The sequence below is a fragment of the Motacilla alba genome, chromosome 7, assembly GCF_015832195.1.
Source record: "Motacilla alba alba isolate MOTALB_02 chromosome 7, Motacilla_alba_V1.0_pri, whole genome shotgun sequence".
Classification (NCBI taxonomy): Eukaryota; Metazoa; Chordata; class Aves; order Passeriformes; family Motacillidae; genus Motacilla; species Motacilla alba.
Genome location: NC_052022.1, coordinates 36,064,461 through 36,077,178, shown reverse-complemented (window position 1 = coordinate 36,077,178; position 12,718 = coordinate 36,064,461). Strand labels below are relative to the sequence as shown.

General features: G+C 43.9%; 1 protein-coding gene across 10 annotated transcripts in view; it reads right to left on the bottom strand.

Annotated features, from left to right (window-relative positions):
• The window catches only part of COL6A3 (collagen type VI alpha 3 chain), a 57,873-nt gene that overhangs the window by 31,233 nt on the left and 13,922 nt on the right, over window positions 1–12,718 (bottom strand). For 6 of the 10 annotated variants that reach the window (XM_038143063.1, XM_038143065.1, XM_038143066.1 and 3 more), the window contains 3 exons: window positions 11,830–12,432; window positions 7,229–7,831; window positions 2,573–3,139 (listed from right to left, as the gene is read on the bottom strand). In XM_038143063.1, coding sequence (XP_037998991.1) covers window positions 2,573–3,139; window positions 7,229–7,831; window positions 11,830–12,432 — 1,773 coding nt within the window. Of the gene's footprint in view, window positions 1–2,572; window positions 3,140–4,409; window positions 5,010–7,228; window positions 7,832–11,829; window positions 12,433–12,718 lie in introns of all 10 variants that reach the window. The other 4 variants (XM_038143070.1, XM_038143072.1, XM_038143071.1 and 1 more) reach the window with 3 other exon arrangements.

Sequence of the window (12,718 nt, the reverse complement as noted above, 5' to 3'; positions counted from 1 at the left end):
CCATGCCTTACCCACCAAGTCATAGAATCATAGACCCATGGGAAACAGGGTGCCAAGGGACTTCTGGGTGCCATCTGCTACCTGAGGCTGGGAGAAGCCAACAGCTCCCAAGGGGCATGGGAAGGTGGCATTTGGCCTTGCAGTATGCAACAGGAGCCTGGGATCTTTTGTTCCCAAGAAACAAGAGTTTATTTGTTCCCAAGAAATGAGTTTTTGGATTAAAGGGCATACGGGGAGTGTTCACAGGGAGATGGGGAAGAGAGGGAGAGAAAAGCTTTTCTGGCGTATTACTGAACTTAGAAATAAATACTTCTGAAAAGAAATTAAGAAATTGCTGGATAGGACATCCAGCTGAAAATGCTGAAATGCTCTTCTAAAATGCTAGATACTGATCTCTGGTTTGTTTTTTTTTCTTTACTATCTTCAGGCAGGAAAAAACATGGTAATTGTGACCAAACTATTCTTCTCAAAAAAAAAAATCAAACAAAAATCACAAAGAAACAAACAAAAAAATCTCAAAATCAAGACAATGAAGTGTCAAAGATCAGAGAACTTTTACCAGTTATGCTATTGACCAACAGAATAGCAAAGCTTTGGCTTGGCCAAGCAGAAAACATCAATGCCTCTCAAACACAGCAACTGCTGGATGACATCCCAAAAATTTCTAAACAGTGGTTAATATTCTACTCACTAAACAGTATTCTTTGGGATTTTTAGAGCTTGTTTAGAGCAAGGTCGAGTAGGACAAGCAGGGGCATGATCTGGCCCTCTGAAGAAAATATTAATTATCTACTTATGAATGCTTAGCCATATAAAGAGTTAACAAGGGCAGTTGAATGCAGACTTCAGATCAAACTTATTTCTTAAGAGGATTGTTGGAAAGCTGCATAGGAGAGGAATATTAATAAAGGTGGGAAGAGGGAGCAGACATTGCCTGGTGTTTCCCAGTTTCATATATTTCCCCTAAAGTTCAGGAACAATGGGAAAGTCCTATTAAAAATCCCTGTGTGGCAGATAAAGAAGAAAAAAAAATACAGTTGCTCCTATGGAATGGATGTCTTTTAGCCAAGAGTACTAGGAAAACTGGGTGGATGCTGCTGTCCCTGAGCAAATAGCACAAATATTAATAGTCCTTGGTGGTCAAAGGAATTCCAAATGGTCTGGACAAGACAGAAATGGTTTTAAAAGGGAGGATGGAATTCAAGAGCACTGATTGCACAAGTCTTGGTTGAGACAGAAGCTGAACAAATATGGGAAGGGTCATGAATCCGCATGGAAAGGATGGGGCAAGAGATGACCAGGGGATGCCGTTGTCACACTCTGGTCATTTGGAGGAGGCTGATGTTGGGAAAGCAAGAGGGAAAATGTAGAAGAAAACCTATAAGAGCTACAAGGAAGGTAGGATGAAGGAAGGAAGGATTGAATGAGCTGGGTACACAGCTGGTGATATGAGGACCAAGACAAGACCTACATGTCAAGACTAAAGTAGATGAAAAGGCTGCAGAAAAATCTAAAATCTTTTCATCTATCTAAAGCAGATGAAAAGATGAAAATTTGGGAGCAAGCTGACATCTCTGTCCTCCTCAGGTTGAAGGAGATGTAGAAGACTTCAACTATGACTAGGGAGACAAAAGTGTGACTGGAAGGGAAAGTGTTGTCTGATAAGAGCTACTGAGCAGATTGGCTATGGGATCTGGGAAGTCTCCCCCAAAGGGTTTCCAGAACAGATTAGATCAATGTCATCTAGTTCTGAGCAAAAAGATCCTGCTGGGGACAAGGGCGTGTAGTAGATGGCACCCTGAGATTCCCTCCAGCCCTGTTTCTTTTTCATGTTTCTATGATTCTAAGTCCATCTGCCCCTTTAGGGAGAGAAGAGATGGATGTTATTGCACTTTTCCTTGTTTTCACCTCCTGTTGGGAGACGAGCTAATGTTCCAATTAGGGCTGCCTCAGGAAATCACACAGCTGGACATGCACAATTTCCAGCACTGAGGTGTGAATTTGCTGTTGTGACCATGTAAATCTTTGAAGACCTTTTAAAAATTATTCTTCAATTAATCCATCTCATCTACTGAGCTTGCATGGTAACTGAGTCAAGAGCATCTGATTTATTGGTGTGTATGTAGAAAATGTAGAAACTGCATTCGTATCCTGGAAGAGATAGCAGAGCAAGTGTGAATCCAGTGCGCTGGAATCCACTCCTCCAGAACAGGGAAGATAGAGAAATTGAGACAAGCCAGTATTTGCTTCTTTTAGCTCTTGCCCATCAATTAGTGCAATGTCTCTGGGGCAACAACGTCCTGTTATTTCAGGTTTGTCCCATGTTTTACACACTGGAAGCAGCACCAGCTGCAGATCTTGCAGCTGAACAAAGGGATTTTCCCCATTTATCATCAAAATTTGGTTTAGCACCTAATGTTGTGCTGGATCAGAGTGTGAGCAGAGGAAACTCCAAGTACAACAGCAGTTTCTACACAATCATTTTGAACATCACCAGACCCAGATGCTCCAGTTACCAATTGAGCAGGGCATGTAAGTCATGTCTTCCTGGAAACCCCGAGGCTCCCTGTACCTGTTGGCTGAAGCTGGACTGTTCTCAGCAGGTTGACTATGTGTGGCTGAAGCTCTGAAATCCGTGGGAGGGATTCGACGTTCAGAAGGAATTGCGGGGCGTAAACAATCCTTTCCAGCTCTACGGGGTCAGCATTTTTGGCTTTGATACCAAAGGTTACCACTCCAGCGTGCTTCAGAACATCTGATGGCTCCTCCACATCGTCAGTTGATCTCCCAGCAACAAGGAGAATTAAAAACTGAGGAACCCCTTCTTCGATCCTGCTTCCAGCTTCCTTCACAAACAGCCTCCTTATCGCCTCATCAAGTGCAGCTCCAATGTTCAGTTGCTTCCCAGTTTTAATCTTCATCTTTTTCACTTTGACAAGCATATCTTGCTTGGATGAGTGTTCGTCAAAGTCAAATTCAACTTGGATGGTGTCACTGAACTGAGCTACAGCGACTCGTGTGGCATCGGGACCCACGTTCAAATCAGAAATGACTTTGTGTACAAAATCCCGGACGGCAGGAAAGCTGCCCAAGAGGTTGGCTGAGCCATCAATCAGGAATAAAACATCCTTCTTGCTTTCTAGAATAAATTCACAAATGAAAAGAGGGGGGGAAAAAGAGAAATGAAAGCATTTTTCTTCTCATATGCCATCCTAGAAAATTGTCTGCATGTTAGCTGGGTTTCAACCTTTCAATATTCTCATTTACCAAAGTATTCAAAGTCTGCAGAACTATACAGCATCTGAGGAAGAAGGGGAAGCAAGGACATGTCTATCCTAAGAGTCAATAAATGCAGGCACCAAATGGAAATATCTTACAATGTATCATATCAGATCATATCATGAATTGGCTGGTTTAGTGATGTTTAAAGTCTAGCAATACCTTGACAATACAGACATGAAGTAAAGCAGCAGTGAAGGGTTGGTTGGGGTTTTTTTTCCTATTTAAAGGCTCAGTAGACAACAAATAGACAGTTCATGCACATGTACACGAAGCATTTTCTGAATCTTCTCCCACTTGCATCACAAGGAGCATCTAAATCCATAAAAGCCTTTCTCCTGTTTCAGTTTGATGCCCTTTTGATCTCATTGAGTACCCAAGGCAAACCCAAACCTCTTGTACCTTCATATTAATCTTAATGGTCTCCTTTCTATACTGACCCATCCCTGTTGATCCTATGTCTTCCTAGGCACATAGCCACAATAATGGAATTAGTGAGAAAATACCTGTTTAAAAAAGGTTTAAGCTTGCCAAAAGCCTTTGGGTTTAATATTGGAGGATAACTTTGAATTTCTGGAGTCAAATCCAGCCTCTGTGACAGCCTGATGACATCCCTTTGGCCAAGTGGCTCTGGGGATGGATTTGTCCACCTGTTCCTGGCTAGACCTCTGCTCCTGTGTGTTCTTTGGCATGATTTTAACCTTTCCACACCACTTCTTGTGGTCAAAACCTCACGCTCCCATTGCCTGATCTAGTGCACATGATGCATTTACAGGTTGTGGCCCTATTATGGGGACAGCAAGGGAACACCAGAGCCAGTGACTGGTGGGCACAGACTCACTCAGGTCCTCCTTTGGTCCTGACCTACCAAAAGACTTAAAACTGTGCTTTTAAGGTGTGGTAGCAATGACTTGAACAAAATTAAGAGCTGCCAGTGTCAAGCCATGTATTCATAGAATCATAGAATGGTTTGGTTTGGAAGGGACCTTAAAGATCATCAAGTTAAGCACAGCCATGACCAACTTGATGAGTCAGGGCCTGGACACGTGTCAAGTCGTACAGTGGAAACAAGAAATTTACTTAAACAAGATCAACTTCATGCAGTCAGCATGCAGGAAGGTAGGTATTACCTGTTGGGGCGAGTGGAACCTCTTCCACACCTCCACTAACATATGTTGTTATAGGCTTATTTAACTCCTGGGGTAAAGCTGCCAGAGCACTGAAATCATCCATAAAATACACCATTCTTGGATTAAAGGCAATCTGTTCAAGTTCTGCCTTATCCGCATTCCTAACGCCAACAGCAAAGGTCAGCACTCCAGCCCGAGCTAATTCATTGGAAACTTGGAGGAAGGGATCAGCAGAGCTCCCTGCTGCCACCAGGACTAGCACCTGGGGCACATGTTCATTTATCCTGCTCCCACCGGCCTCCGTGAAGTGATTCGAGAGCACAAAGTTCAGTGCGGAGCCGGTGTTGAGCACCGACCCCCCCTTGGGCCTCAGCTGCCCCAGGCGCTGGATTATGTCAGATTTGGTTTGGTAGGAGTACAGGGAGAACTCGGTTTTGGGAGTGTCGCTAAATTGCACTAAGCCAACTCGCATTTTGTCACTGCCGACATCAAGGTAGTTAACTAGGGTGGCAACAAAGTCCCGCACAAAGGGGAAGTTGGCATTTCCGACGTTGAGTGATCCATCCAAAAGAAAGATGATATCCCTTTTGGTTACTTGAACTGCAGTAGAGCACAGGAAAACAACATGAGACATCACACAAAACAAAAAATGGAAAATTTTTTTATCATGTGTGCATGCAGCATACGCCGTACACGCATGGGGACCGTGTTAGGGTGGAGAGAGAGAGGGAAAGGAGCAAGGGTGTGGTCAGCACAGAAGTAACAAGGACCTTGCTGGAAATGACTGAACTGGGCAGGGAAGGATCAGCAACTCTTTTAAGCTCAGCCTGAGGATACCTGCCTTCTTGAGCTCTGCACTTTACTGTCTGTTGTTACAGACATCCATTTTGTGGGCCATTGAAGGGGAAGAAATTTCCCACTTTTGGCAGCTCTTAGTTCCTTTTTTTAAGGGTAAATCCTTCCTGGGCTATCTGCAAGCATTTGAGCTCCAGGACGTCGGTCTACACCCCAAAGACACCACAGGGCCATCACCCTGTGCTCTTTGTTTTTGCTCTAAACACGTCCAGATCACAGACCAAAATGCCAAGATTTTAAACAAAAGCTCAGTGAACTGATGTCATCCAAGACATCCCCCTGTATGCCTTCCTCCAAATGAGTTATTCAAGGATTTATTTATGCCCATTGCTAATTTTGCCCATTATATTTCTGTTTAAAGCATTTCTGGCTAGAGTCATCCATTCTCTAGCTTGCCTTGTCCCTGTAAGCTTGCTGTCCTCTATATAAAATATATAAATACTGAGCTATTCAGGAAAAAAAAAGGAAATAAAGGGTCTTTGGAATACAGGGATTGCTCTCAGATTTTACAGATTGTCTTGGCTTGCTGTATTTTAAGTTTTTCCCAGAAAAGTGCCATTCAAGGCCCAGGGTGAGACAATAGCCAGTTAAAATGCAACTGCCCAGTGTCAAATTCAGTTCTGGTGCTACCAATAATAATTTGTAGGGGTAGGATACGATCCCTTGCTTGTTATGTGTGTGAATAGCTGTGAGCACAAAAAAAGGACGGGAAAAATAGAGAAGCTGCATGAATGACCTTTAAAGAACGAGAAAACACAGGAACATTTTTAATTTACATTGAAAAATAAGCACATCAGCTTTGGTGTATAGCCATGCAAAACTGTATTAGCTGGAAACACACTCTGAAACAAAGCTTATTTAATAAGTCCTGTGATATTCATCTTCATTAAGGACAAGTGTTGGCAAACTGATTTCAAAATGTCTCCTTTCCATGTAAATCAGACACATGCTTTAATTCTTTCAGGATTCTTTCCAAACATTCTGTTTCTTTTCCACTGCGGTTTATAATTTTAAATTACGTGAGAAACTAGAAAAAAAGATGGACACAATTCAACAGCTACTTCAGCCAGTGGGAACCTCACTATTGATCTTACTGGGAGCTGGAAGAAATCCTGGTTTTCTAATGCTCATATGCCATGAGACAGAAATACAAGGTTCAAATATGATCTAGTGCAACACGGATTTCACCTCAAGCATCTCTATTGTGAAGAAATCCTGAGAAATTTGGTATAAGATCTCTGTGCACCTAGAACATCTCTCAAAATGCAGGGGGAACTTCCTCAAAAGCTATGACCATATCAGGTGGTTTCTTCCAAAGTCTACTGATGTCAATGGCAAGGACAACTAAAAAGAGTCCAATGGCTTCATGGAGCTTTGGATCATCTTCCAAACAGATAAAATGAAAATCAACACTGAAATATCCTTGCATGCCTCTTAGGGCTTGAGCTGAGTAAGTCATAAGAAAACGAAATATGTTCTCAAAGGGTGAGTTTCAGTCCAACAATGTCAGCTCTGAACATCTCCGCAAACAAACTGGCTTATGTTCTTTACACTCCAAAGAAACCTGCATTCTCCTGAGCAAACACCCACTATGGATGATACCCAAAGTGAGGAAGAGACTTTAACACTCACAGGTGTCCCATTCATAGGCTACACAGACCCTAAGAAGAGCAAACCCCTCCACTGAACAATTTGGGTACCTAACTAGTAAAGCACATCTTCCACATCATCCAGGCCTTTAAATGTTGGTGACAAAATGAGAACAGGACGAAAATCTCCAGGAAGGAACCATAAATCTGTAACAACCATGCTACCGAGTTCACTGACCTGTTCATGCACTCACATTTAACCATGCTGGAACATGCATTTGGTATGGTTTTCCCCATTATCTGTACATGTCATAGAAAAAGAATAGGCAAACTTATAAACCACACCTCCTTAATTAGAAAAAGCCCCTTAATTACCTGAGGGCGGCTCTGGGATGATCATTCCTCCAGAAAGTGTCCGGATAGGTGACAGCACTTCAGGAAGAATGGCTTGCATGAACTGAAGGCGGAAGTCGTTCGGGTTGAACACAAAATCTCGTTCATGAGCAATTTCTTGAAGCTCTGCCAGGTCAGCGTTTCTTGACCCAACGGCAAGGGTCACTATCCTGTTCCTCTTCATCTCTGCTGCAGCTTGGTCTACAGCATCCCTGGACTTACCGCCAGTGATGAGCACCAGCATGGGGAGCACCCCTTCCTCTATCCTGCACCCGGCAGCACTGGTGAAGAAGTTGTTCCTCACAAAGTCCAGTGCCGAGCCAGTGTTGAGTGTCGTGCCACCCATGAGCTTCATCTTCCTTACATTGGCCATCACATCCTTCCTGGTCTGGTGGGTGTTAAAATAAAACTCTGGCTTCACAGTGTCTGCGTACTGTGCCACTGCCACTTGGATCAGGTCGGGTCCAACCTCCAGCCTTTGGACAATTTTGGCAACGAAATCACGAATTGCGTTAAAGGGGGCGGCCCCCAAAGCAGTTGAGCCATCTATCAGGAAGACTATATCCTTCTTGTTCACTTCAATAACTGCAAGTAACACATGAACATCATGTTAGCCTTCAAAACACTCTGCATCAATTCTGTGCCAACAGCTCAGCAATGTTCAGGACCTCTTGTTTACTTGGAGTACTGTTACTTTCAACGCCTTTAAAAAGGTCTTGCTTGCTTTCTAAACGGAATTTTTTTAATGCTCTGGCAGAGGACTAATAATAAATCTGACTGTTTCCCCTTTCTAAAACACCAAAGAGTTGGAGAGTTGCAACAACTGTGATTTTTACGCACTTGAATATTAAAATACACGTACATGTCAAAGCAAGAATGGAAGGCAAGAAGGAGAAATCGTGGCACTCAGAGGGCACATGGGATAAAATAAGCAGGTGATGCTCCATCCATCTGCAGAATAAGCACCTGAATGGTGGTGGTTTGGTATGAGAAGTATTAGGTTCCTGAGAGCAATGACACAAGGCAAGAGCAGTCTCCACCCACTCAACATACCTGGATTTTGGGTCTTCGCATCCTAAATCTTATTCCTTATCTCACAAAAACCAGTTATGGTTTTTCTTGGCACAGCTGGCCCAGTCATGGATGAGCTGGGTTATGTTCTGGTGGCCATGCCTTTAACAAACAGGTTCCCTGGCTTGTAACTTCTGAAACTTTGTTATTGATGATGGCACAGGACACAGAAAGGGCACAATTAGCTTTCCAGTGCCCTGGCTAAGTTTGAAGAAAGACAGTCAGGGAGAAAAAAAACCCCTGTTGTGTGGCATTGGAACCAAAGCATCATGATAGTTAACACAGCAAATATATATTTTTTTAAGGTAGATATTAACAAGACCAATATGATTGTGATAACAGCATTATACACGATTATCATGATGCCTAACCTTAATACCATCTTTTAGGCAAATCCTCTCACATCATCACCTCCCTGATTTCATGCCATTGACATGAGAAAGGAAACTCTGTGTTGCTTCCAAGTTATGCTGGAGCACTGTGAATCACTGTGTTATGTTGGACTTGGGGTATCCTTAGATCACCCACCCATCTAAGGGCTCCTGAGATGGGTTCAGGATTCAAGGAGGCAGGTCCATCACTCCCAGGCTTCCTGCCACACCCCGTGCACAGCCTGCTCCCATGGGGATCTCACACCCCCCCAGGGCAAGCAGTAGCAAACACTGCCTTGCCCTGCCTGGACAGAGAAGAGCAGCCCCCAGCCCATCAGGGCTCCTCTGCGTGGAGGCTGTTTACTTTGGATTTCAACAAGGAACAAAACTTTGGCTGCAGTCCTCCTTGGCCAGACGCCAGCTGGCCATGGATAGCCGTGCTCCCAAAGGCTGGGTGCCGTCAGGTTTCTCACTACGGGTGAGTGCCGTGAGACTGGGCTGCCCCAGGGGGTGACTTGGAGCTGGGGGTGACATTTGTGATTCAGCTGCCCCTCTGCCCAAAGATCCTGAAAGACCTGCCTGTATCAGCAAGTGTGAACTTTTGCAAACGCCTCTCGTCGAGTTGTGCTAGAAATAGTATAATTAAGGACCAGTTGTAATAAATGGAAGTTTAAAATTGCCTGCCATGGTGCTCTCAGGCATAAAATGATGAGGACATGCACAAAGCAAATGTGGTGGTGCCCTCCTCAAGCCACAACCTCAAGGGAGCTGACAGTGGTCTGCAACTGGCTGCCCAGGCTGTCAGAACAGAGCTACGCACAAAGCAGCGAGGGTTTGTGCAAATGATCCCTTTCCCAGAGCCATGATTTCCAGCATTCATCCCTCCAGCCAGGTTTGTTTTTCCTCCTCAGTTTCTCCAAGGAGGAGAGGTCTAAAAACAGGAAACTTTCCAAATGGATAGCAAGGGCTGACATCGCTGCTTGGTATGACCCAGGAGAAATGTCCAAAGCACATCCTTAGCTTCTCAGCAGCTAGAAACCCAAAAGTGGAGAGCCTGGAAACCTTTGACTTTGGGGGAAATGTCAAAGGGGCTTTGGAAAGATGAGGGAGGCTGGGAAGGAAGAGTTCCCTCCGCTTCTCATTCCTGTTGCAGCTCTCAAATCCTGCAGTATTTTTCCTCAGAGGAATGCAAGAATCAAACCCAAAACACACAGGAAGAAACAACCCACGGTTATGGTTTGCATGGACACAATTAATGCAAAAGCCTTTGAGCAGGGCTCTGCTCATCTCATAGGGTTTAATCCAAAGCCTGTAAAGCTGATGGCAAGCCTCCCAAGAATTTCAAAGGATTTGGGATCAAAGCATTGTATCTTTGACTCTCAAAGTTGGGAATGTTGGAGGGTGTCAATGCTGAAGCCAGCCCTGCATAGTTCCATCCTCATTGCCATGTCAGCTGTCTGGTGAAGCACCTCATCTAACTCCACCATCCAGGCTTCCCCAATGGGTGAAGGAGCATAAAGCCACTTTGGAACGCCCCTTCATCCCAGGAAGAACAACTGGCGAGCTAAAGTGAAGTAAGATGACTTCAGCATTTCATAGGAGCACTTTGCCCCTCAGAGGGTTTGGCATCCTTTTTGGGCTGCAACATCTCCCAAACTGCTTTACACTGCAGCCTTCCAAGTTGCTGATGTCAATCAAGCAAACGAGTCAAAATTTATTTCCAAGGGTTCCACGGGGACGGAAATTCCCTAAAGATCCTTTGAAAATAACCTACTTCCCCATTTATCACATCCATCTGTATGTAACTGTACAGGCTGATGCAGCACCTTCCACAAATGAGCTGGAACTTTAAGTGAGAAATATGCGAGTGCAGGTGAAACAAAATGTACCAAAATTTTTTAATCTTGCCATTCAAATTGTTAAAAATCAGACAAGAAGAAAGAGAGATTTTCCACTGAGTTGCACGGATCCCAGCATACACATTTTAGCTACACATGCTGACTTCATATTATTTGGCTAAATATGGTTCTTGTAGGGTGCTACAAGAAAAAGTTCTTAATGTTCTTTCCTGGAATAATCAAGAGAAGGTCATAAAATGATCTTTAAGGCAAATTCTTCCCTTTGATTTGAGCCACAGGATAGCAATCATGTTCAGGCATGGATCAGCGAAGACATCTGGAATGCAGTTTTATATGTCAACATACACCATGAGGAACAGTGCGTACAGAACTCCAGACTGACAACGGGATCCCAAAAGTGCTGTTTGCATTAAGCATCCTGTTAATTAAGTGCAGCAGCTCCAGGCTGGCCCCTTCCAGGGGCCTCTGCAATGTGGCATGTTGTGTCTTCCATAAATCACCTATTTGCCCCATAAATCCAGGTATTCATTACTCTACCGCACCTGAGCTGATGCTAGGCCAGAAATAATGTCAATGGGACTCATGGGTGACAAAGTAACCTAAGTGGAATATTAACACCTGCATTTTTAATTCCCACAGCCTCATGGAAACAGTAAACTTTCTCAGCTGATGGATGAAAAGTAGGGATTTCACTCAGAAGAACTAAGGGCTGTTCAGTTTTTAAGTTCAACAGCATAGGAATGTCAGCCTTTTACCAAGGGCAGCCCAGAGCTTCAGTGAGTTGTGGAATTTTACTGTTTTAGCAAGCAGATAATTTCAACTCTGGTACATAGGGATCCATTTAGCATTCCTGTTACCTTCCTCGGCCACATTTTATGGTTATGACACTTCCAACTGACATATAACATAAACTTACATGGCATAAATATTTTTACAATTGGCAGTGCTGCAGTGTTTACTCCCAGCGTGCTTAGATATCTTGATAAGGATTATATGAGTTTTTTTTATAACACCCTTATTTTTTATACTCTTCTCCTGTCTTTTAAAACACCCCACATGTCATGCCAGTTATTGCAACAAGACCTCATGGTTTTTGAGAGATAACTCACTGGGCCAATGAGTTTCTGCACAGAAACACTGCTTCTCCATAACCAGACCAGAGAGATTATTTGAATAAAAAAAATTAAGAATACTTAAAGTTTTAAATATGCTCACAAAGCGTGCAAAAGCTCAATCATTCATCGATTCACCGAAATGCAAGGGTCTAGAAAGGCATACATACCTTCAGTCACAATGGTTGGGGCCGCTAACAAAATGAGTCTTTGGGCCACTCCAACAATGTTGGGCAGTAATAATTCTTGAAGAGCATCAAGGTTACGGATATCCAGGGCAGTATAGGCGAAGCTTCCATCAGTAGCAATCTGCTGCAGCTCTGCACTGTCAGCATTCAGGACCCCAATGCTAAACGAAAATATACCAGCTTGCTTCACCGCTAACAAGCCCTCTCGGATATCATCACTAGACTCTCCACCACTTATCAGCACTAAAATCTGAGGCACCGCTTCCTCTATCCTGCTGCCTCCCGCCTGGGTGAAGAGGTTCTCCACCACAAACTCCAGTGCCGCACCGGTGTTCGCTTCCTCGCCCCCGCGGAATCCGAGTGCCTTCACGGCATCCAGGACATCCGCTTTTGTGGAGTAGCTGTTCAAAGCGAACTCGGTTCTGGGTTGATCACTATACTGCACCACCCCAATGTGTATCTGCTGAGCTCCAACTCTGAGGCTTTCAATCAAATTTACAAGGAAATCGCGTATGGCTGGGAAATTGACACCTCCGATGTTGTTTGATCCGTCAATAAGGAAAATTAGGTCAGCGGACTCTTGAGCTTTAAAAAAAAGAAATGCAAAAGGTGAAAGCATTAAAATGGGTGATTACATGCAGTCGTAACAGTGTTCTGACATGTTTCTTGGAAAACCAGTGAGAAACACGAAAATGAGAAAACAAAACAACGTGATCACTGAGGATGTGACTTTTGCCTCTTAGTTCTGCATTCTGATTGAATATGAGCTCTCAGGCCCTTCCCAGCAGCATCCACAACCCATCAAGGGAGGGCTTGAGTGGACACAACACGAGCCAGTAACATGGGGGTCGACATTATCGGCATGCAAGGA